The sequence below is a fragment of the Cyanistes caeruleus genome, chromosome 10 (genome assembly GCF_971803275.1).
Source record: "Cyanistes caeruleus chromosome 10, bCyaCae1.hap1.1, whole genome shotgun sequence".
Lineage (NCBI taxonomy): Eukaryota > Metazoa > Chordata > Aves > Passeriformes > Paridae > Cyanistes > Cyanistes caeruleus.
In genome coordinates this window covers 5,725,267-5,746,376 of record NC_141710.1, presented here as the reverse complement: position 1 = coordinate 5,746,376, position 21,110 = coordinate 5,725,267, and the positions used below count along the sequence as shown (strand labels likewise).

The 21,110-nt window shown below is 40.8% G+C and overlaps 1 protein-coding gene across 13 annotated transcripts in view; it reads left to right on the top strand.

The window, feature by feature from the left end:
• Positions 1 to 21,110, top strand: part of ARMC8 (armadillo repeat containing 8) — a 59,739-nt gene that overhangs the window by 7,593 nt on the left and 31,036 nt on the right. For 7 of the 13 annotated variants that reach the window (XM_086844413.1, XM_086844411.1, XM_086844422.1 and 4 more), the window contains 3 exons: positions 7,579 to 7,650; positions 15,799 to 15,941; positions 16,043 to 16,140. In XM_086844413.1, the coding sequence (XP_086700539.1) occupies positions 7,579 to 7,650; positions 15,799 to 15,941; positions 16,043 to 16,140 (313 nt within the window). Of the gene's footprint in view, positions 1 to 1,350; positions 1,548 to 7,578; positions 7,651 to 15,798; positions 15,942 to 16,042; positions 16,141 to 21,110 lie in introns of all 13 variants that reach the window. The other 6 variants (XM_086844419.1, XM_086844415.1, XM_086844420.1 and 3 more) reach the window with 2 other exon arrangements.

Below are 21,110 nucleotides of genomic sequence, written 5' to 3'. Positions count from 1 at the left end.
GTACCAGATGATTCAGCTGACTTTAGTATGTGTGCTGTGTTGCTGCTGCTGAACTAATAATGTCAATTGTTGAGATTCTTTTCTTTGGGGATTGTAACAGGAAGGCTAGCTCATAGAATTACTTGCTAAAATATACTTCAAACAGGCATTATCTGAAATGCCCAGAAACTCCAGAATGGGAGAGTTTATGGGCATATAGATATTAGGGGATTTCTGTTCTAATGAGAACTTAGTAATAGCCATTTGAAAAAGGGAATTTAGGCTTGACTAGGCCAGTACATCATCTTAGCTCTGATAGCTCTTTGGAGATAAAAGTCAGAGGTTTTGCTTCACGATAGAAGGACTTTAGATTATTATAATCTAATGAGTAGTAGCTATGTTAAATTAATAGGGTTTGGTGATCCTTCAGTGATTGCTGGCCTAAGGTGCAGTGGACAAACAATATTCCAAGCTCACATCTAGAGCAGCCAAACACATTCTGCAAGGCCGTTTTAAGGTATTTTTCTGTCCTGAATGAAATTGTAAACTTCTCCATGTGGATCACTTGTGGTGGGCAACATTCTGTAGATGAAGAGTGGTGATCTTAAAATGGGACAGTGGACAAAAGTAACTTTAAATTAAGGGAGAATATATGAAGAATAGTGCAGTAAAAACGTAGTGTTACAGATACCTCTTGTTTTAATGAAATTTCATTTGATTTTTGCTTAAGCACTGCTAAATGCTGAAGACAGTCCTTTATACTGGGAAGTAAAATGTTCTTGGGGGTAGATAGAGACTGTAAAAAACAAAAAGGTACCACAGTTACTTGTACTTGATATTTTGGGTCATTCACGTGAAGCAGCAGTGGTGGAGCTGCTCTTTTCATGTGGTTTGGCTGTTTTGGGACAGTTGTGAAAGTAGTGTTTTGCTGATGTGGCGTCACAGAGCAGGGATTTTCTCAGTGAGGATTTGTGAGTTCTGCAGAGCTGCAGCTGTTTTGCCCACACCTCTGCTGGGGTAATTCTTTACTCTTAGAACCTAATGTGGTTAAATAGCAGAGATTGATGCTGAAATTGAAATGCTGATAATACAGAGCTCTCTCTAGCTATAGTTCATGTGGTTTTGTTGGTTTGGTTTTTTTTGGTTTATATAGGTTACACAATAAAAGTTAGCTAAACTCCCATCCACCACTAACTTCAAGCACTTTAAATTTGGGTTACATTGTTTTTAAAGCTGAGTGAAGTAAATTGTCTATATATAGCATTACCGATCTCTTGTAACTTGTAGCACTATATCCAGACTCAGTGCAAAGGATGAGGCAATAAAATGTGCTTGGGAGAGGTGGGAAAAGAAGCATTTCTCTTTTTTCAGTCCAGGTAGAGACTGGAAAGGAGCTTGAGTTGAAACTGCAGCCAAAGACATGGAGAGCTGACATTGTTAAGCTTGATCAGAAGGGCAGCACGTGAATTGACTGATGTAAACTCCTATGTGGAAGTGAAGGTTTGGTATGAGAGGTTTCTTCAGTCTGTCACAGCGAGAGGAGCACTGGAAAACAGCATGAATTCAGGGTAGGAGTAAGCTATCAATATCTCTAACTACAGGTATGGGTCACTGAAACACTTTCCTTTCTGTTTGGTAGATTTTCTTTGTCAGGAATCTTATGACACGGTAAGTTGCCTCTCCAGAGGATACTTGAGATAAGAATTCAAGCATTTTCAATGGCATTGCAATATGGAGGAGTTGGACTAAACTATCACTTTTAGCACTATGTGTGTTAAATTCTACTGTTCTGAAGTGCTGTAGTTAGAGCCAGGTGCTGTTTTTCTATAGCACTTTGTTTTTATGCACTGAGACAACAGAATTAAGATTGAGAACAATCATGGATTGAGGGGCTTTTGTTTAGATGTAGTTTGTTTAGTTTGCACTGTGTGTTGATTGTGTCACAGTTTCTAAGGACTTTTTCAGGGGAGTTGAGTAACATTGTCTTGATGTGCTGCTTTGTTCTTTCCTGTAAAATCATCTTTTTTGTTGTATCTACTAATATTTTTGAATGGGATTAGAAATCTTGAAACTTTGCTTCCCAACTTGATGATTGACCTTAAAAATAAGCTGATTTAGGACTTCTGGGGTTTGCTTGAGTTGGCAGGAGTTCGTAACATTTTATTCACATGGTTGGTCCAGGAATCATGTTAGTACAAACACTCCACTTACCAAAGTCGAAAACAGCTTAATGCCATAGTAGTGTCCATCTTAGAAATTAATTCTGTGACAGTAGTGATGGACATATTTTCACATGCTAAAACTGGTCATTAATTCCTGAGGTTGTTTTGTATCTGTGTATAAAAATGGGAGACTGGAGGAAATGGAGTAGGAGGAGAAGGAGACAAAAGCTATAGGAAGCATAATTGTCCAAACTTAGCTCCTCCACAATGGGCTTCTGGCTGTCGTCCAGGCAGTATAGGTGCCATTTGCTTATATGATCCTGAAATTTAGAAACTCATGCAGTTGAGGCAGCTGTTTTTTGTCTGAGATGTGTCCCTGGTACCTCATGTACCAGCTGCCAGTACCTCAGCTTTTTAGAAAGTTGCATTTTGAGTTTTTGAAACCTTTGAGAATGCTGCTTTGTGCCACTCTATTGTTGGTGACTTTGGGCAGCTCCTGGTAGATAAATCTCCAGCCCTGACTGCTTTGTGTTGGGAGCCTCATCAGGCTGCGTAACTGGCTCAGAATCTTTTGGAGCTATTTCTTGCTAAAAGTGAAAGCATTGGCTGGAGGTGCCCAGGGATACTTTTCCTTCTGTGATTGTTCAGGTCATGGTTGAAACCCTTCCCTGTCTAGGAAGCCCTGAGATATGTCTCCCTGCTGTTCTCAAAAATCATAAGACGAGGAAATGTCATGCAGGCTGTTTATTTCCTCTTCTTCTGTGGAGTTCCTGTGACTACTTCCTCAAATCACTCTGGCTCATTTCAAGATCTTTTGTGTTGCTGTGGTGGAAGGTGACATAGGAAAGCTCCAGGGCTTCCTAACAGAATTTTGTATTTGGTCTGTTTGTGCTTGATTTACTATATTTAAAAACGGAGGTAGAGCCAAATTGTCACGTGGGTGTTCTTGTATCCATGCTGCTTTCTCAGGATTTCTTTTGCAGGAGAGATGCAGATATGGGGGCTCACTGGGGATGCTGTGAAAGTCTCTTCTTTCTCAGTTAGGACCTGAGCTCACTCTTCTGTTTCATTGGGGTTTTATTCTATGGAGGGAGTCCCAAACTTACAACTGACTTCATGAAGGTGTTGAACTTCAGTAACTTCTGCATAGGATGAAGGTCAGCGCCTCAGCTTCCTTCTGCAGTAGTAGTTTTCATTTACTACTAATTTTCTCAGGATGTAGACATTTAATAATGTTGGTTTTTATTGGTTAGTTTTCATTGAAACTGAAAGACCATATTTTACAAACTGTTTTATTTAATATAATTTCTTGCTTATCTGAAGTGGCTATATCTGGTGTCTTTAAACAATTACTAAATATTAGAATAAAACCAGAACTTCATACACAGTTGGCAAATTAGTTCCTCTTGTAACTCTTGTCAAGCTTTATTTAGATGGAAATTAGTTTAATGTAGTCCTAAAATATTTTAAACACTCATGCTGTGTTCATATATTAGCATGCACTGCACTTTATTTATAGCTATTTAATTGAACTGATTGCTTTTGGGTTCCTATGTTCTGAAACATTGTTAGAGCTGATAAACATCACCCAATATTTTTTTCTGCTTTTCTCAAGTTTGTAGGAAGAGAGTCAGTCTTGTTGATTTTCCAATCTCTTAAGTTGTTTCATAACTTAAAGCTTGGATTGGTCACAGGGTTGAGCTGATGAAACAATATTTTTATTTCTTTAAGAAGCAATAAGAGATTGAAAAAGCTGGTTTGGCACTTCAGGAAGCAATATTCCCAAGCACTTAGCTAGTATCTCTGCAGTATTTTATTGTTGGCAGCTTATGTTATTCCTTCTTGCAGTTTTTTTTTCCATGTAAATTACTTTATTGCGCTATAGTGCATCTCAGCATAAATACCAGATTTTAAATCTATGCACTAAATTGATTGTAATTCAGGTTATTTTGTTAAATGATTTGGAATTTAGTTTGAATCTAAACTATAAGATTTAATATGCAGGATATTAAACAAACCCCAAACCAAAAACCCAGCCAACCTCAAATGCATCTTAAGGGCTCTGTTTTGTGTAACTCCAGATTTGTCTTTTGACTCTTCACAGAGTTGCTGTTCTGAGCTGAGAAGCTCACTAATGCCAAGGTATTCTGGGTGCAGGTGCCAGCTCTGAGTTTTTCTTGGGAGGCTCCTCCAGCTGTGCCTGGTGCTTGGCAGCCAGCTCATAACCTGAGCTTGGAGTTGGCATTGGAAAGGCTGGGTCTCCCTCTGGATCATGGTCCTGTCACAGGTTAGGCCTAGAGTTACCACAGATGTGTTGTTCTTCTGAAGTTCTCATCTCCCTGTAACTGCATTGTTACTGCTGCTCCCTTCTTCCTCATGCCGAGGACTCCTTTGCACAGAGGAAATGGGAGCAGGGTGCCTTTTGGAAATAAAGTGGGCGTTAGTTTTGGACTCAGTATCTGAGGTTTCTTTGTTACCTCTCCTACAAGATAGTGATCTTTGCTACTTTTGTTCCTTGGATGTATCTCATGATGTCTTGGATCTGAAATCAGTCAAGCTTGAACTTGTTGGTGGTAATGTTCTCAAATAAGGGAGTTGCCCTCAGTTTTTCCAAGTTTTATGATTCACCAAGGACCTGGTAGTCTAGGACAGCATGTGGTAGCTCCTTACTTCTTAGGCAATTAGCTTCCTGATCAGGAAAATCTCTATAAAATACCACATGGAAATACATAATTATTTTTCATAGCACACAAAAAAGTCTACTACTATGCAACATTCAAATATGGCATTTTAAGGGTGTTCTTGCTTTCCATATCCATGGCTCCCTGTGTATTGAATAGGGTCACTTCTGTAGGTGGCAGCTTGGAAGAGAGAAGCGTGGCAGAGAACTTGGGAGTGCCATAATGCACACAGACATGGGGACATTTGAGTCTTGTCTCTGACAGTTTTTGGTCATGTTACTGATCTGAAGGTATTTGACTTACCTGGTGGGTTGAAGTTGGTCAAATGTACATGTGTTGGAGCTGTCAGAAATCTCAAGCTTGTGCTATTTCTTACCTATCTGACATAACTTTTCTGAGGAACTTTATGAACATGGGATGGAGAAATTCATCAGAATCATTTACAGATCAGGACTGTGCTCTCACTAACCCTCTCCACTGGAGTGTTATGGAACTTGGCCATACTCCTGCCACTTGTGAAAGGGTCTCCAAATCAAATTCTAATAAGCAATACTTACTAAATGGTTAAAAGGTTAACATGCTATTCTGTTAGGGATTGGGGCAGGAGTCACAAAAGCTGGGTAGTGTTGTTTTCAGTTTTGTTTTTTGTTATTTTTAACACAAAATACAGTGTAAAATCAACTGAGTAGAGCATTAAAACATCACCAAAATCTGTTTATTAATTTTCAGAGTGCTTGGTTAGTGCCTCCTCTTTAGCTGCCTGAGATGCCTTTGCAGATTGTGGATATGGTGCAGCTTTCCATTGACTGGTGCCTCAGGGTAGCAGGGAGAGGCAGCCTCTTCAGAAGTCCTGGAGTGGCCTGAGCACTTTAGTACCTGAACTTGACACTTCTGTTGGTACAGTTGCCTTTATTCCTCTGAGACATTTGACCTTTGCTTCTGCCACTGTTTTGGACTGACTCTTGTATTTCACAAACTTAAAAATTACTTCTAATGTGAAGGGTTCAGCATAGAAACCACTGAAGTACTGTTTCTGATTTTAGTGACAACTTCAACTCCATTTCTGGAATTTTCAGGGGCTTCCAGCTTGGCCTGTCTCCTGACCTTGCTCTTTCTCATCTACTTCTGCCTTATGGTGTGAAGTTACCCACCTTAGGTGCAGTATTTCCCGCTGATGCTGAACTACGTGGAGCTGTGCCGGGCTGGCAGTTGCTGTTCAGTGATGGCTCTTTGGCAGGGGGGTTCCTGACTCTGCTGGATTCAGGTGTGCACAGAACTGCAGTTGAGCTGCTTTTAGTGATGCTCCTGTGCTGGAGCTCCGAGATCACAGGTAGACTTGGAGCTAGCTTGGAATTCCTCGAGTACCCTTGTGTATGCAAGGAGAGAGCACGTGGAGAAATGCAGGGAGAACAGGCAATTACGTTTTGCTAATTGAGCTTTATGAAGGTCCTGTTTGTGCCAGTAAGGCGTTGCCTGCCTCGACTAAGAAGTTTTTTACAGCTCTAATGGAGGGAGTTGTTAAACTTGGGGCACTCTGGACAACTGCTTGGTGCAGTGAAATCTGCTTTTGCAGTGGACACCAAAGGACTATATAGTGTTCCTGTTGGCCAGGGCAGATCTTACAGAACAGGGCTGCTCTACGTTTCTGAAAACTTGCAGATAGCAGCTGAGAGATATATAGAGGCAGGAAAACGTGCTCACTTAAAGCAACCACTAACACTCCCAAATTGTTTGAATAAATTATATACATAGTGATTCATTTATCAATTTTACTTCTAACACGTTAATAAATCTAGTTTTGGATTTTTGTTAATAAAGAATTAATTAATCAACCTGAAGTTGATCTCTCTTTATTCTCTGCTCTTAAACTCTCCAACAGCTAGAAAGTTTCCTAGATATGAATCATCTTGATTTTCTGAAACCAGTTCTAAGTTGCAGGCTTGCTTTCAGATTCTCTGGATGTTCATGTATGCTCAATGTACTCATATGAAGACAAAAAAGACAAGGTGGTGATAGTTTCTAGGATGTAGTAGCAATTTTCTGAACAAGGTTGCAAACCACATGTTTTCACAGGAGTTCTTAGTGTGTGCAACCATTATCCACTTTACAAAGTGCTTCCTGTGTTCTGGTACCACAGTATGAATGCCTGTAATGTGTGTAACCTTGCAGTGACTCTCAGGCAGGAAAATGCTCTGGTTTCCACTTTATTCCTGAGATTTTGATGTACAGATGTTTAGGTGTCTTGGTGAAATATATGAGAGGAAGCCTGGGGTGAAGAGGGGAGTAAAAGCCTAGTCTCTAGAGACTGGTGATGGTTCCTTGTCCCTTTTTCTTAGCTTGCCTTTTTCTGCACCCACTAGACTATTCAGTTAATACTTGAAACTACCAATATTTGACTTCCCAACCAATAGTGGGATTTTAAAATTGTTTTAGAAGTCTAATGACTATATGGGCACAAAGAATCAGTATATCTACTTTTTCTCAGTAATAAGACTTCTTGGTGTACGGTGTGCATGTGAGAGAGTTTGGGTTTTTGCTTACTTACAGGAGTTGGGGTGTAGTGGAATCCCAGAGCTCTGGGGTATTTTACTGTAGGCTGAGGAAATTGTGCCCTGAAGCACTACCCAGTCTGTAGCTGCAGCATGGACATGTGGAATACTGCTTGATAAGCCTCGTGGAAATAGTAAATTCTATAGATAAGCCCTCAGTACCTCAGCATAATTTACCAGGGTTTGTTTTTCTTTCTGGATTTGCAGAGATATGAAAAATGCTGTAATTGGAAACAACAAACAAAAAGCCAACTTGATTGTTTTGGGAGCAGTTCCAAGGTATGTCCTTTGCTACTCTCCTTTTCACTGATTCACAGCAGGTCTGGAATAATGATCCTTCGATCACAGGCACTTTTTTGTTTTAACTTTGATTTTAGTTGACTGAATACTTTCTTCAACGTAACTGAGAGAGACTTGAAATATCTGTTAAACTCATGTATTGCAGAACAGGCTGTTGAGTAATGCTTTTTATTTAGAATTTCATAGAATTCTCTAAAGTAGTCTTGGTGTTTTTATTGAACTTTATCAGTTCAGGAATAAAATCTATTTTTTTGACGTTGATATTAATGGTGGATGGAAGTGGTTGTACCTTAATCCTGTTCTTCAGCCAATTGCCTGGTGAGTTCATAACTGAAAATGTGTAAGGTTATGTTAAAGATTTAATTTAAAATATTGAAAAACATCTGAGATAATTTGCTTGTCTGCTCCACTTGCTTCAGAGAATTAAAAGCCATTGATCATACTTTATTGTACCTTGCTGCTTCAGCTGATGTTAACATTTTCTGGACCCTGATTCCACTAGTACAAATTGAACAGGTAACTTTAGCTCCTAGACTGCTCGCTTTCGTTTCATCCCTCTTCTCCAGCTTTCTTTCAGCCTCAGTTTGCAGCAATGGAGAGTGAAACCTTGAGGACTGCAGTCCTTGTGCTGTCAGTGTGGCACCCACCTGTATCTTTTTTGCTTAAATGGCAACCAGGTCCCAAACTGTTCTGCTTGAGAGCTGCTGCTGCCTTGTCAAAAATGCTTTTTATTTGCAGAGTATCTTCTCACTGACAGACCTTGTGCCATGGCTGGCCCTTGAAATTCTCTAGGGATTAGCAGTGGAGCCACCCCCTGTACAAAACCTGCTGGATTATCTTCCCTTTTGACCAGATACAAACAGGTGCAGAGAAGACTTCGCAGGAGATGAAAATGGACATTTGTTGAAGATGATGAGAAATTTAAGGAATTTCTATCAGCAATGAGCCTTAAGGGGTTTTTGCAAGTCCTGCTGATTCTTCTCATTCCTATTTTAAAAGCTACAGAAGATCTTCACCTTCCAAATCTAGAATCTTTCTCCCCTTCTTTCATGTGGGGGATGGCAGAGTACAGGGAAGGCAATGTTAAATTCCAGTGAGCAGAGCATAGTTCTATCTTCTTGTTTGTCATAGTTACCTGTTGAAGCTCTCATCTGTGTGATTTTGACAAAAGGCTTTACCTGAATCAAATTATTGCTGACCTAAATATTGCTGAGAGTCCAATATTTTAAGTCTAATCCACTTCATTAAAACCTTCAGTTATTCCTTTGCTCCAAAATGAATAGTTTTTAAACCAAATCTTAATCCCAACCACCCAGGGCCTTTAACAAAACCACTAAATTGTTCTTGTCCCTTACTGGAAATGATTTTCTACCTTCCAGTTGATACCGTATTGCATAAAGTCAATTATTTGGCATCGTAAGGGGGTGATGCACTTCTTCACAAAGCTTTCTCTAGGTAGGTGCACCTCAAAGAATTTTAGTTAAATTTAGTTAATTTTAACCTTTCCCTGTCATTTATTAGTGATTCTGTTTAACTGTTGGGTTATTACATTTTTTTAATTTGTTTGGAGTACATTTTAAAGGCCATGTTGAACAGCTGAAGGACTCTACCATTCCATCACATGAATTTTGAGATCTGCACAGCAGAATTAGGTTGCCTATGGAAGTGAAAACTAGTAAGAATTTATTGGGATTTTAAATTGTTTCTAGGGCTGTAAACACACCAACATGAAATTTTATGTTTAATTTTATTGTTAAACATAATCAAATTCCTTCAGGCAGTGTTCTTTTAGAGCTTGCCAAAAGAGTAAAAGATTGCTGCTTTGATAACTTTGTAACTTCATAAAAATGTTGAGAAGGGAAATGCTTTAGGTGGCCCTGCTCCTGGCAGTGCAGGTGAAAAGCCAAGTTGGTGTAACAGAGCTCTTCTCACAGAACCACCCCCTGTGCTTCAGACCATGTCCTACCTCCACTTCTTGTGCTGTGTTTGACTGCACTGAGACCTGCCTCAGCTCAATAACCACACAAAACGAACTCTCAGAAAAAGCAGGTCTTGTTCTGTGGAGTTAAAATTAGGACAGATGAGCAGAGAATGGGGAGAGCAGAACTTGCCCTACAGCAGTGGGGAAATGTGCTTTGAAATGCTGAGGGATTGCTGGGGTGACAGTGACACAGATCTCCATCAATGGGAGCTGGAAAACCAACCAGGACAGCCACTTCAAATGGTTCCATGTTTGATCCTGCCTTGGAGCAAGGCCTGAGGTTCAGTCAGAACTCCTCAAGCCTCCAGTGCTCCTCTGTGCCCACCTGGTGGCCCTGGTGCCTGCAGGAGCTGAGGTGGCCTCTGCTGCGGGTGTTATTAAATGTGCTGTTATCAGGTCTGCACATCTGGGACCTTCCATCATCCCTGGCATGTTCCCAACTTGCTTCCAGGAACTCCATGCACTTGGACACAGTATTGTGAGGTCTGTCATGCACATTAGGGAGTGTTTTGTCCAAACTTCTTGGATGTCCTTAAGAGGTCACGACGCAATTTTTTCCTGATGCCTTGTTCTGATATTTGTGCAGTGTGCATTGGCCTTTGCCGTCATGCACTCCCCAGGGTAGGGATCTGTGCACAGGTGCTGTGGTTTGCTGTCTTAGGGGAAGGAGCTTCACCTGCCATGCTGGTGTTTTCCAAGGCTTTCTTCGCTCTAGGGTGGTGGTGGGGAGCAGAGGCTCTCCTGTGCTTGTCCTTTGCTTTTCTTCAAGTCAAGTCAGGAGTCAGGACCTGATTGCATAGTTAGACATGTCTTAAAGAGGAATAATTCTCTTCACAAAAATGATGTATTTAACTGGAACAAGGTATTCTTCTAACTCAGCTCTGGAGTACAGGTGAGTCAATGCAAACATTAGCAGTCAGCAGAATTGAATGAGAGCTGTTGTTTAGAAGCTGTACTACCCCATATCTCTGAAGTGCCCTGTTCTGATAGCAAAAAGAAAGTTGTTAATACAAGATGTACTTCTAATGCTACCTTTTCTAGTTTGTATTTTTATTAGAATTTTAACTTTCAAGTTTAAAAATACCATGTCGAAGGTAGCTGTAAGATACCTTGTGTTACTTGTTCTCAAGGAGATGGAAGAGTCAAATCTGTACAAAATTACTCGAAAGTGTATTCTTGACATCCTCTTTCATGTGCTGATGGAGGATGTTGGCTGATGATAAACTCAGTGAGACTGTAGTGTAATCTTTTTGTATACAGTGGAGAATTTCAAACTGCAGGTGAATGGGAAGTAAAAACAGCTTGATTTTTGGTATATGGTCACTCAGACGAAAACCTTTTAGAATTGGTTTATCTAAATGAACAGTAGCTGTTCAGATGGTGGTCATAAGCTGGCTGATTAGCTAATTCAGACAGGAATTTCTGTAAGACTTAGAATAGAGTTTGAATGTGTTTTATCAAAGTAAATGGAATGAGCAGCACAGTGGTGAACGTAGGAATAAGACATGGGTCTTGAGCAAAGTGATAAGATGGTTGAAGCAAGACTAGGTGAAGATGTTGCTTTATGTAATGCCTATTAACATGCTTTTTGTGAAGCAAAAGGCATTTATCATATCAAATATAGTCTTAAACTGAGCCAGTGTAATTCACTTTGTAAGTTAAAAAGCTCTGAGTGCTGTTGGTGTAAATTTATCTCTGTTTGGTTTCAAGGGCTGTGTGTTGATCCCACCTATTCTGGTATAAATGGCTGCAAAGAAAGGATGTATTTATGTTTTGCTGAGTGGGTCATGGAACAGTCCTCGGGGGAAACATTGGAATAGATTCAGCTCAGACTGGAGATCCTCCAGTGGTGATGTACTGGGATGGAGGATTTTGATCTAGTAACTGAGAGAGGTAGTGCAACCACCTCAGGTAGCCTTCAAGCTGCTCTAGAAGGGGGTGTGTGAATACCTCAAGGGAGCTGGGAGCACCAGGGTAGGAACAGGAATCCATGGGGTGCTGGGGGAAGTATTCCTGCTGTAAACAAGGCTCCTTGTGGAGGAGCCAGGGTTGTTTTCAAATTAAACATCATTAAAGAGGAGGGTGAGGGAAAACTTGATAGTAGTCATGAAAAATGTGGAGTTTCAAATCCAGACCTCTTGCAGCTCAGTAGATATTGAAACTCTCCAAAGTTGGATTTAGTTACATGAACAAGAATCAGACTGGGCTGCAGGTTATGTGGCGTATATAGAACAGCTCATGGAATATTAATGTTAGTGAGGATGTCTAAGCATTAGGATGAATTACTAGAGCTGCAAGGTGAGACTCTTTGTTTTAATCCTGAGGGAAAGGCTTTCTGTGCAGCCGACTTGCCTACTTATACACTGCATACTGCTTAACTTGGCTCTTTTAAAAAAAATATTTGCACCTTGTGAAATGTTTCAGAAGCAGTTATCTTTGCTTTGTAGGGCTTTTTAGGGAGTAGAAGTAGCCCAAGTCCCTTGGATCCAGACTCTGGAGATTTGGAATTACTATTGCTTCCAGAAGAGAAACTGGCATCTCACTTCAGGATAAATTTCTGTGACTAGTAGTCATAAAAATCACTCATTTTTTGAGTCTTCATGTGTAAGAATCTATAGCTATTTAATTTGTCACTTTAGATATTATTGTACAAAAATTATTCTGAATGCTTTTAAAATGATGCTTACTTCTGTCTTTGGGAAGTTCTGTGGAAAGTGCTTCCTGTTATGTCTGACAAGTAGTGCTTTTTAGCACTAAAAAGAACAGATGGAAAAAAGTTCGTTGTCCTGCCTTGTTTAAGCTATTCCCAGTACATTAATTCTGTTTGCAGTTTGGGGTTGACTCTCACTGGGAATTCCATCATATTCAGAGGTCACCTCTATGCATGCAGAGACTTTTTATTCCATGTTCTGTCAGCCAGCAGGGGTAACTCACCTCAGCAGTGCCTTCATCTGTATGTTCATCACAGGGCTTTTCCAGGGGAGAGCTTTTGGGCCTTCTGGCAATGGACTGGAATACAAGCATCTTCCAAGGTAGAATAAGATATAATAAGAATTGTGATAATTCCACAAATAGTGTGTTCATCCCCTTTGCAAGGGGACTGGTAATAAACGTTCAGATAATCGTGACTCAATTAAAGCTCTGATTTATTATCATACTTCAGTGAAAGATGTCTTAAGCTTCACAGCACTCAAACTGTTAGCCTGGGCTCTTTCTCCACGTGCCTGCCTATGGGGTTTGAGGAAGTGCTGAGTTTCATCTCCTCATCCCAGGTGTTATAGGAACTTGAGAGATTTTTGTGACAGCTTGTAAATGGGATGGAGTGTGAAAAAGAGCATTTCTATTCTTTAACTGTGATGCTGGTGATCAGACTGTATTGGGGAGGTCTAAATCATGCACATCTGTGTTACAGTGTGGGACTCCAGTGCATCACACCTGTCTCAGTCATTGTCAAAGGAAAGGCAAATCTAAACCTCTTACTTGCTAAGCCACTGTAGTTTCCTTCTGTTCAGCAGCTGCTTCCCTTGGAAGTTTTCTACTTTAAAATAATCCATGGTTTTTCCAGGTGTACATTGTGCCTCCAGCTGACCTTATTTCTGTTTCTTGGCATGGTTGTTCATGGAGTCCAAGTATCTCTCTACATGGATTTGCTGTCCTTCCTCATTTGGATATGATTTCCTGGATATCATTCCTGGCATCTGAGGAAAAAAAGCCTTAATCACTTAATTGCCCTTAGAAGGGCAGGGACAAATGGCAGAAGTTGTATTTTATATAAACGGGAGTGGAAAATATCTGAAGAATCCTTATAGAAGTTCAAAAAAATTCCAAATACTGAATTTTAAAATCTTGGAAAATGCTCATGAAGATGTTGTGAGATCTATCCATCAGCTTTGTTTAATTTCCCATTTGTTGTAATGAGCTTTACTGCAGGATCCACAGGCTGAAGAGTGTCAACAAGAGCATTAGCAATTTTTGGTGATTAGAATGCCTTTTCTGTATATCTGTGCTTTTGTTTTCCCCTAAAGCACACAGAAGTGTGTTGAGGTGGTTCTAGCAGAGCCTTGTTCCAGTATTTCTGCTGGTTTGGAATGCAAAGGCTGGCTGATGAGGGATAAGGCTGCAGATCAGGGGACCAAGTTATGCAGAGACACCATGTTCTTAGAACATGTGAACTATAAGCAAGTACCTTAATCATATTTTTAAGTTTCCAAAATCCAAATTACAATCTTCTCTTCTGTCCCCTGCACATAAATGCCATTTTTCTACCTTTTTATCCTGATGATATTAATGTAAAGGAGGAATGCATTACATCTTTGCTGAATTTGTCTTGGCTAAAGCCTGGGTACAACAAACCAGTCCAGGATGTTCCCATGGTCAACAGAAGGATGTGGATCTTTGCCTTTAATGTTTGACAGAACTTTATTAATTAACAGTTTTATCTTTAGTGACTATGTGGATTCTCCTCACTTGAAACTTTTTGTAATTTTGTAGTTTGTCATGGAACTACTTAATTTTCAATGTTACTTGGTGTCAGTTCTTTCTTTTAAAGACAGAAATAGAAAATATTACAATATGCATGTCTAGCTCTTTGGAACACCTGATCTGAACCTCAGACTTATTTTAAAGATGTAGAAAAGGATATTATCAGTATTTCAGAAACTTATTGTATGTAAAATGGGAATTTAAATTTTGATCTTCACTAATTATAAAGTGTAGGTAAGGCTTTCTATTTTAAGCGTGTTAGACTTTAGATTGTAGTCAGTGTTTAATTTTTGCTCTTTAAGAGAAGCAGAGCTGTAACATTTGTTCCACGTGTGGAGTGTTAATGGAAAAGAAAATAGCAATTACTTTCCTTGGAAGAGAAAAGCCTTCAGAATTTCATGTGCTTTTGAATTTCTAAAAAATCCTTTTTGGGCAAAAAAGTCTTCTTAGGACATAATACTGAGGGGCTGGAGTGTGTCCAGGGAAGGGAACAGAGCTGGGGAAGGGCTGAAGTGCCAGGAACAGCTGGGGGTGCTCAGCTTGGAGAAAATGAGGCTCAGGGGGGACCCTCTCGCTCTGCACAACTCTCTGACAGGAGGGGACAGCTGGGGGGGGTCAGGCTCTGATCTCAGGGAGCAGGGACAGGAGGAGAGGGAATGGCCTCAGGCTGTGCTAGGAAGGTTCAGTTTGGATACTGAGAAAATTCCTCCTGGAAATGCTTGCCTAGCCCTGTCACAGCTGCCCAGGGCAGTGGTGGAGTCCCCATCCCTGCAGGGATTTAGAAGCCATGTGGATGTGGCACTTGGGGACATGGGTCAGTGGTCACCTTGGCAGTGCTGGATTAACGGTTAGACTCGATGATCTGAGAGGACATTTTCAACTTCAATGATTCTGTGATTCTGTGACTGAACATTTCTGCATACAAGGAGCAGGTTACCTGCAAAGGAGGTTAGTGCAAAGTTACCTGATTCCATGGGATTGAGGGAGTGCTGTTTTCCTTAGTGATGATTTTGCATACCACTGATTATGTATTTTGCTTCTTGGTACTGTAGAAATAATCCAAATTGATTTGGACCCAAACTGCACCGTTGGCAAGATGTGCTTTAGGCTTGAAGTGATCCTGTTTAGCCCAAATACAGCTGCCTTTGTGCATGTAAAACTTTCCTGGGCTTTCTTTGTGTATGTGATCATTTCTCAGTGTTCCAAACTCAGATTACTCTCAGCCCTCCCCATGCTTGTACTTGGTGCTGGAGTTACTTTGCACTTGTGACCCAGAAGAAATCACTGCCAAATATAACCATCCCCACAGTGGTAATCAGGGGTTAAGGTTCCCTTTCCCATCAGCCTCAAACTGCAAACTCATTTCCTTTAACTGAAATTTGGGATCTCTCTGTTATCCTGAAAGCCCCATCCTGGATGTCAGTACTGTGTGAGCACCTTTTTAAGAAAAAGCAGTGGGGTATTTTTCTACACCAAGTAAAAGTTGTGTAGAACACCCAGTGTGAAAAGGTTGTGAATGAAATGTTACTCTACTCTTTTGCTCAGTCTACATCTTTCTATTAAGGTTTTCATTCCCTTCACATAGCAGGATTCAGATTATTTTCTTTTAGACTTAAATTTTCTCTTCTATATGAATTTTCCTCTAAAAATACTTATGTTTGCAGGTTGCTGTATTTACTCCAGCAAGAGACCTCAAGCACGGAGCTGAGAACAGAATGTGCAGTGGTCCTGGGCAGCCTTGCCATGGGGACAGAGAACAATGTCAAATCCCTCCTAGACTGCCATATTATCCCAGCCTTATTGCAAGGTACTCATCCTTTAGTGGATCTGTGTTAGTAAATGTTCCTAAAGTACTGAAATAAACAAAGATAATGAGACTGAATTTTTGGTTTGCCCATATATTTATAGGATTGCTATCGCCAGATTTGAAGTTTATTGAAGCTTGCCTGCGATGTCTCCGTACCATTTTCATCAGCCCTGTAACTCCAGAGGATCTGCTGTACACAGTAAGTTGTAAGCAGATTATTATGTCTTTTTAAAGGCTATAGAGAGGGTGGGAGTGAAAAAATATTGTTATCTGGAGTAGTAACAAGGCCTTGTTTGAGCAACAGCATTAGCACTTCTCAGCTCCCTTCAGGGTATTTGGTGCCCCTAACATTTATGGCTGGTTTGATATGAGCTGGTCACCTACATAGCCCACTGATAAAGAAAATACTTACATGTTCAGACTTGTGTGCAATCTTAAGGAGGAAAAACAGTCTCTAAATGATATTTAAAGGTACTATTATCAGAGCTGTACTGGCAACAGTTACTTTCTGGAAGTTAAACACTGTCTTCCCTCTCCAGATGGGAGAGGGCTTGCTCAGTTTCTGTACTTCCAGTGGAAGAGCTTCGTCTCTAAAATGCCTCTGCTCTTAGTTGGTATATGTATGATTTGCTTTTCAGTGACAGGATAGAAAATGTGCTTCTCCAGTTGCTGTAATCCTGAGTTCATCCTGGAGCATGTGCCAGCAGGGCTGTTGGTGCTGGCCCTGGTTAGGGGACTCAGCAGGGCACTCTCTGAAGATACTGCTGTCTCTGGGGTTTGCCCAAACCCAGGCATTGCCTCTTAATGGGAAGGAGGGCAAGGAGAGTTTAGCTGCTCCCTTTGTCCCGGTGTAAGGGATAAAGTGAGCCATGGAATGAAAGCTGTAGTGGACCAACAATCTCTTCCTGCTTGGAAAATGGGAGCATTGCCCCAGTGTAGGGGAGGTCACAGAGCAGCTCCAGCTTGAGGATAATTAGGTGCCACAATGAGAACCACTCTGGTCTCACTCACAGGGAGCTGTTGCTTGCTGAGGAGGTCTTGATGCTTAAAGACAAGGGTACAGCTGGCCTCTCATGTCATACTTTCTCCAAAGTTTGGCTGTTAATAGTCAACAGATTTTCTTCATGATTTTTTGTTTAGTTGTTATGCAACATCTGGTTTTGTTCTCTATTCCTTTTTCCAATGGATTTTTACATTTTCATTCCAGACACAGGTATGCAAACTTGTTGTTTTTATGGACTCACTTACCATACAGTTATTCTGAATTTGATCTGCAAGTTAGTCTATCTCAGAAAGTCAGCTTGCATTTAGTGTGTGTAGACAATCAGCCAGTTTTGTCCTCCACTGTTCACAGCCTTTTTTCCAGGTGTTTTGTGATTGTTCAGCATGGAAAACCTCAATGCATATTGTATGTGTGAATACCAAAGGCACCTCTCCAGAGTGATCCAAGGGCTTTTTGTCTTTCCCAGATTCCCCCAAATCAGCCTCTGAGAGCTGGTAACTGCAGAGGCATCTGCTTACTGGGCTCAGCATACAGAGAGGGTTTTAAGATGACTGTCTCCATTAACAGTCCATATCTCCTCCTGGGGATCAGTCCTCAATAAGGACTTTTGATTGCTTCCTATTTGGAGAGGAAATTGGATGTCTTGAGGGGAGAGGAAAGGGGTAGAATATGGATAGAAATGGGAAAGAACCACCATTACTGTAGAAATAACCACTAACATGGCAACAGTATGCCTGAGAGACTGGATTTGGTGTTTCATGCTTTGCTTTCTTGGCTGCACAGCAATGACATCAACTGCTCCCCCAGTCCTTCAGGCAAATGGGATGTCCTGGAATTAGCTATTACTAAGGGAAATGATCATCTGGTGAGGAGTCCTTGCTCCTTAGTTCACCTGTAAAACCCATTTTCCCATTTCCCATTCCAGTTAGACACCTCAAAGTTAAGTATTTTATGATTGTTTAAGATCCTATTTCTGAAAATACTTTTTTTCCCCTTCTCTTATGAGGATACTCAAAGCCATGCTTTGAAAAGTCCTGAATACAGATCCTTTGAAAAGATGTTTTTCTTATCTCTTGGAAGGTACAGCCCCAGCCCACACTGCTGCAAGCTGTGTTTCACAAGGCAGTAGTTGAGACATTGGCTTTGCAATTAAAGAAGTAATTATGGTCCTAATGAACACTTCATGGTAGACATTCCAACACCGAGAACAACAGGAAGAATTCAAAGTTCCCATTTAGCCACCCTACTCCCTCTTTGTTTCTGGTCCCAGCAGCTCCGGGGAGGCTGTCACCATCTCTATGCAGCTGCAGCACTTGAAGGTCTGTTCAAGTTCTGCCCTTTTCAGGTCCTATTTTGAAAGGTAGGAGACCAAGTTTGTCAATGGCTTTTCATTCCTGCCCAGCAGTTCTGGAAGAAACTTCTGAAAAGTTGCATCTTGAGTTGTGTCTATTGAAACCTTACCAGAATCTTTTCATGGTTTGACTGCAGAGAGAGGATGCTCTCTCAAACCTTGGGCAGGACTGTTTCCAAGACAAGGTATTGGGAGCTAGCTTAACATTGCCAAACCTCCTCATTCTGGCCATTTCAGAAGACCTCTCAGTTAAAATCCAGTGTATACAAGTGCTTTAAAGAAAGCTGTCTAAAACATTCCTTTCTGTTTGTAACAGGTGCACATCATCTACAGTAACCAGAATATTTCTCCCAGTGGAAGTGCTGGGTGTCAGAACTACACCTTTCCTCTTGAGCCTTTCCTTATGGACAGAAGCCTGAAGGATAAACTGCTGACAGTTTTGTGTAATTAATTCTGTTCAATTCCAAGGATAAAATAGCTCTTCAGAGGTGGAAACATTTGGGCAGTTTCCTATAGGAACTTAAAGTTTGTACTGAGAAAATGTGCAGATCCATCCCTCTATCATCTTCGTTGAGCTGGATGAACACTGAGCTCTCAAAAAGGGCAAGTTTTTAGGGTCTGATGCTGAGCTGTGACACCAGGTTATATCCAGACCTGCTGTACCAGAGGAATCCTTGTTAATGGAGGCTTCCTGCACAGGCAGGGTGCAGGCCTTGGTGCTGAGACCCATTTGGTGGCCATGCTGCACTTGGAAATGAGGAATGACATGGAGTCCAGGGGGAGAGATCTGTTGAGGTGCAGATATATGTTCAGACTTCTTTAAATTCCAAGATTATTGTCCGTGTGAACCAGCCAGCTCACCATAGCTGGGTATGTTTTGGGTTACTGAGTAGATGGGTGCATTAGGATAAATCCAGTTTGACTGAGATCCTGTTACTTCATCTCCTGATATCTTACTGAAAATGAAAGAATGGATTCAGTGGCAGAAAATGTTTCCAGCCCATGAAAGCATTCTGCATGTTTCCTGACAGATGTTCTCAGTTGTGATTCCATTTTCCTTCCTCGGTGGGACCGAGATACAATTGCAGCGGGAACTTGCTGTCCTTGGCTGCTGTGCTGGCCTTGCAAGAGGAGGTGCATTCCCTGCTGGGAGTCCATTCCTTTTACAGGAGTTTGGGGAGTGAAGGCACTGTAGCAGGATGAGACTTTGTCGTGTTGAAACAATGAGGAATCAGATTGAGAAGCCTCAGTCTCTAGAAATTGAGTGAAAGGCATTCCTGCTTCCTGGGCAGGTTTGGGATGGAAAACCTGACGTCAGCTGGTATTGGCCAGGCTTGGTAAGGGGGAGGAGGCACACCTGAGAGGATCAGGATATCTTACACTGATTAATAACCAGGTGTTTAATGAGCAATGAACCCACGCTGCCAAGCATACACGTGCTCCACCACATCTCAGTGATCCACAAATCCTAAGGGAGGAATCTGGGTCAGCCTCACATGCCTTATTCCTTCTTTCCTTCTGGCTGTTTATGGTGGCTGAGCCAGGACCAAGGCTGAATGTTCTCCAGTCCAAACTGCTTCCTAAATATGAGAGTTGTAAAAAAATCAATTCTAGCTTATAGAGCCTGAATTCAAATTATTTGGGTGGATAGAAGTGTTTCAGTTCTCTGACTTGGGAAAAAGAATAGCAACCCTCAATTAAAAACAAATGTTTTAAGAGTAGGTCTTTATGCATTTTGTTTTGGTGTTAAAAAGGAATGTGAAGAAATTAGGTATTAGGATCCAAGTAGATAAATTTAACTGTTGATTCTCTCTGAGTTCTGCTTGTATGGACAAGACAATATATGTGATATAGAAGCAGTTGTCCTAAGCTGCCTGGAACTACTTTGTTAGCAGTCAACATTTTAATGGGTTTGTGCATCTCATTGTTTTAACTGTAGCTTATGAGTGTAGACTCAGTCTCACTAGGGTTGCTAGGAAGATCCTTTGTTACTTAGGTATCAATGCTGAATAAAAACAGAATTATGTGTCCTAATCACTATTCACATTTAGTTGTAAGTCACTTATGTCCATACATCCCTTTGTTCTTTCTAGGTTCTTTTCTGATCAACATGCCAAAATTATTTTACAGGTTGGATATTTTAGCAGAGGTGTAGAGCAGAAATAACAATTTTCTTAGAGACACATTAAGGAAGCACTCTTGGAACTTTCCAAGAGTTTTTAACATTTTCATACTCACAATACCCACTTCAGATTTGATGGAACATAAGAAGGTGTATAAAATATATCTATGAAGAATTGCTTCTTAAATGTATAGTCCAGAATATATAATAATACACTTTTTTGTGAATTGGCACAATTTCAGGGGACCGTCACTGTGTTGTTTGCAAGAATTAATTAACTCTTATATCATATGTACAATGACATTGGTGGGGTTACAGTGTCACCACAAGTACCCTCCCACAATGTTTGGTGGCAGAACAGCCCTGTCTCATAAATGCTAAATGAAAATGGTTTTCACCATCCAGTATGAAAACCTTCCCATCCAGGAATTTGTCTCTGGGTCATGGTGTCACACCGGTCAGTAAAATGTTCTCTTACACAAATTACTATGTGTCATTTCATTCCCATTTCTGTAGCTCTACTGTAGAGCTTGCAACAGTTTTAGGCTCAATTTCTGTCCACTTAGATCTTTACCAAAAATCTATAAACTGCATCTGGAATACTCCTGTGATCACTGCTGTTGGATTTTTAGGTGAAACTGGACCATTGCACAAGGATGTCACCGGCGAGGATGCGAAATAAGTGTTTGTTGG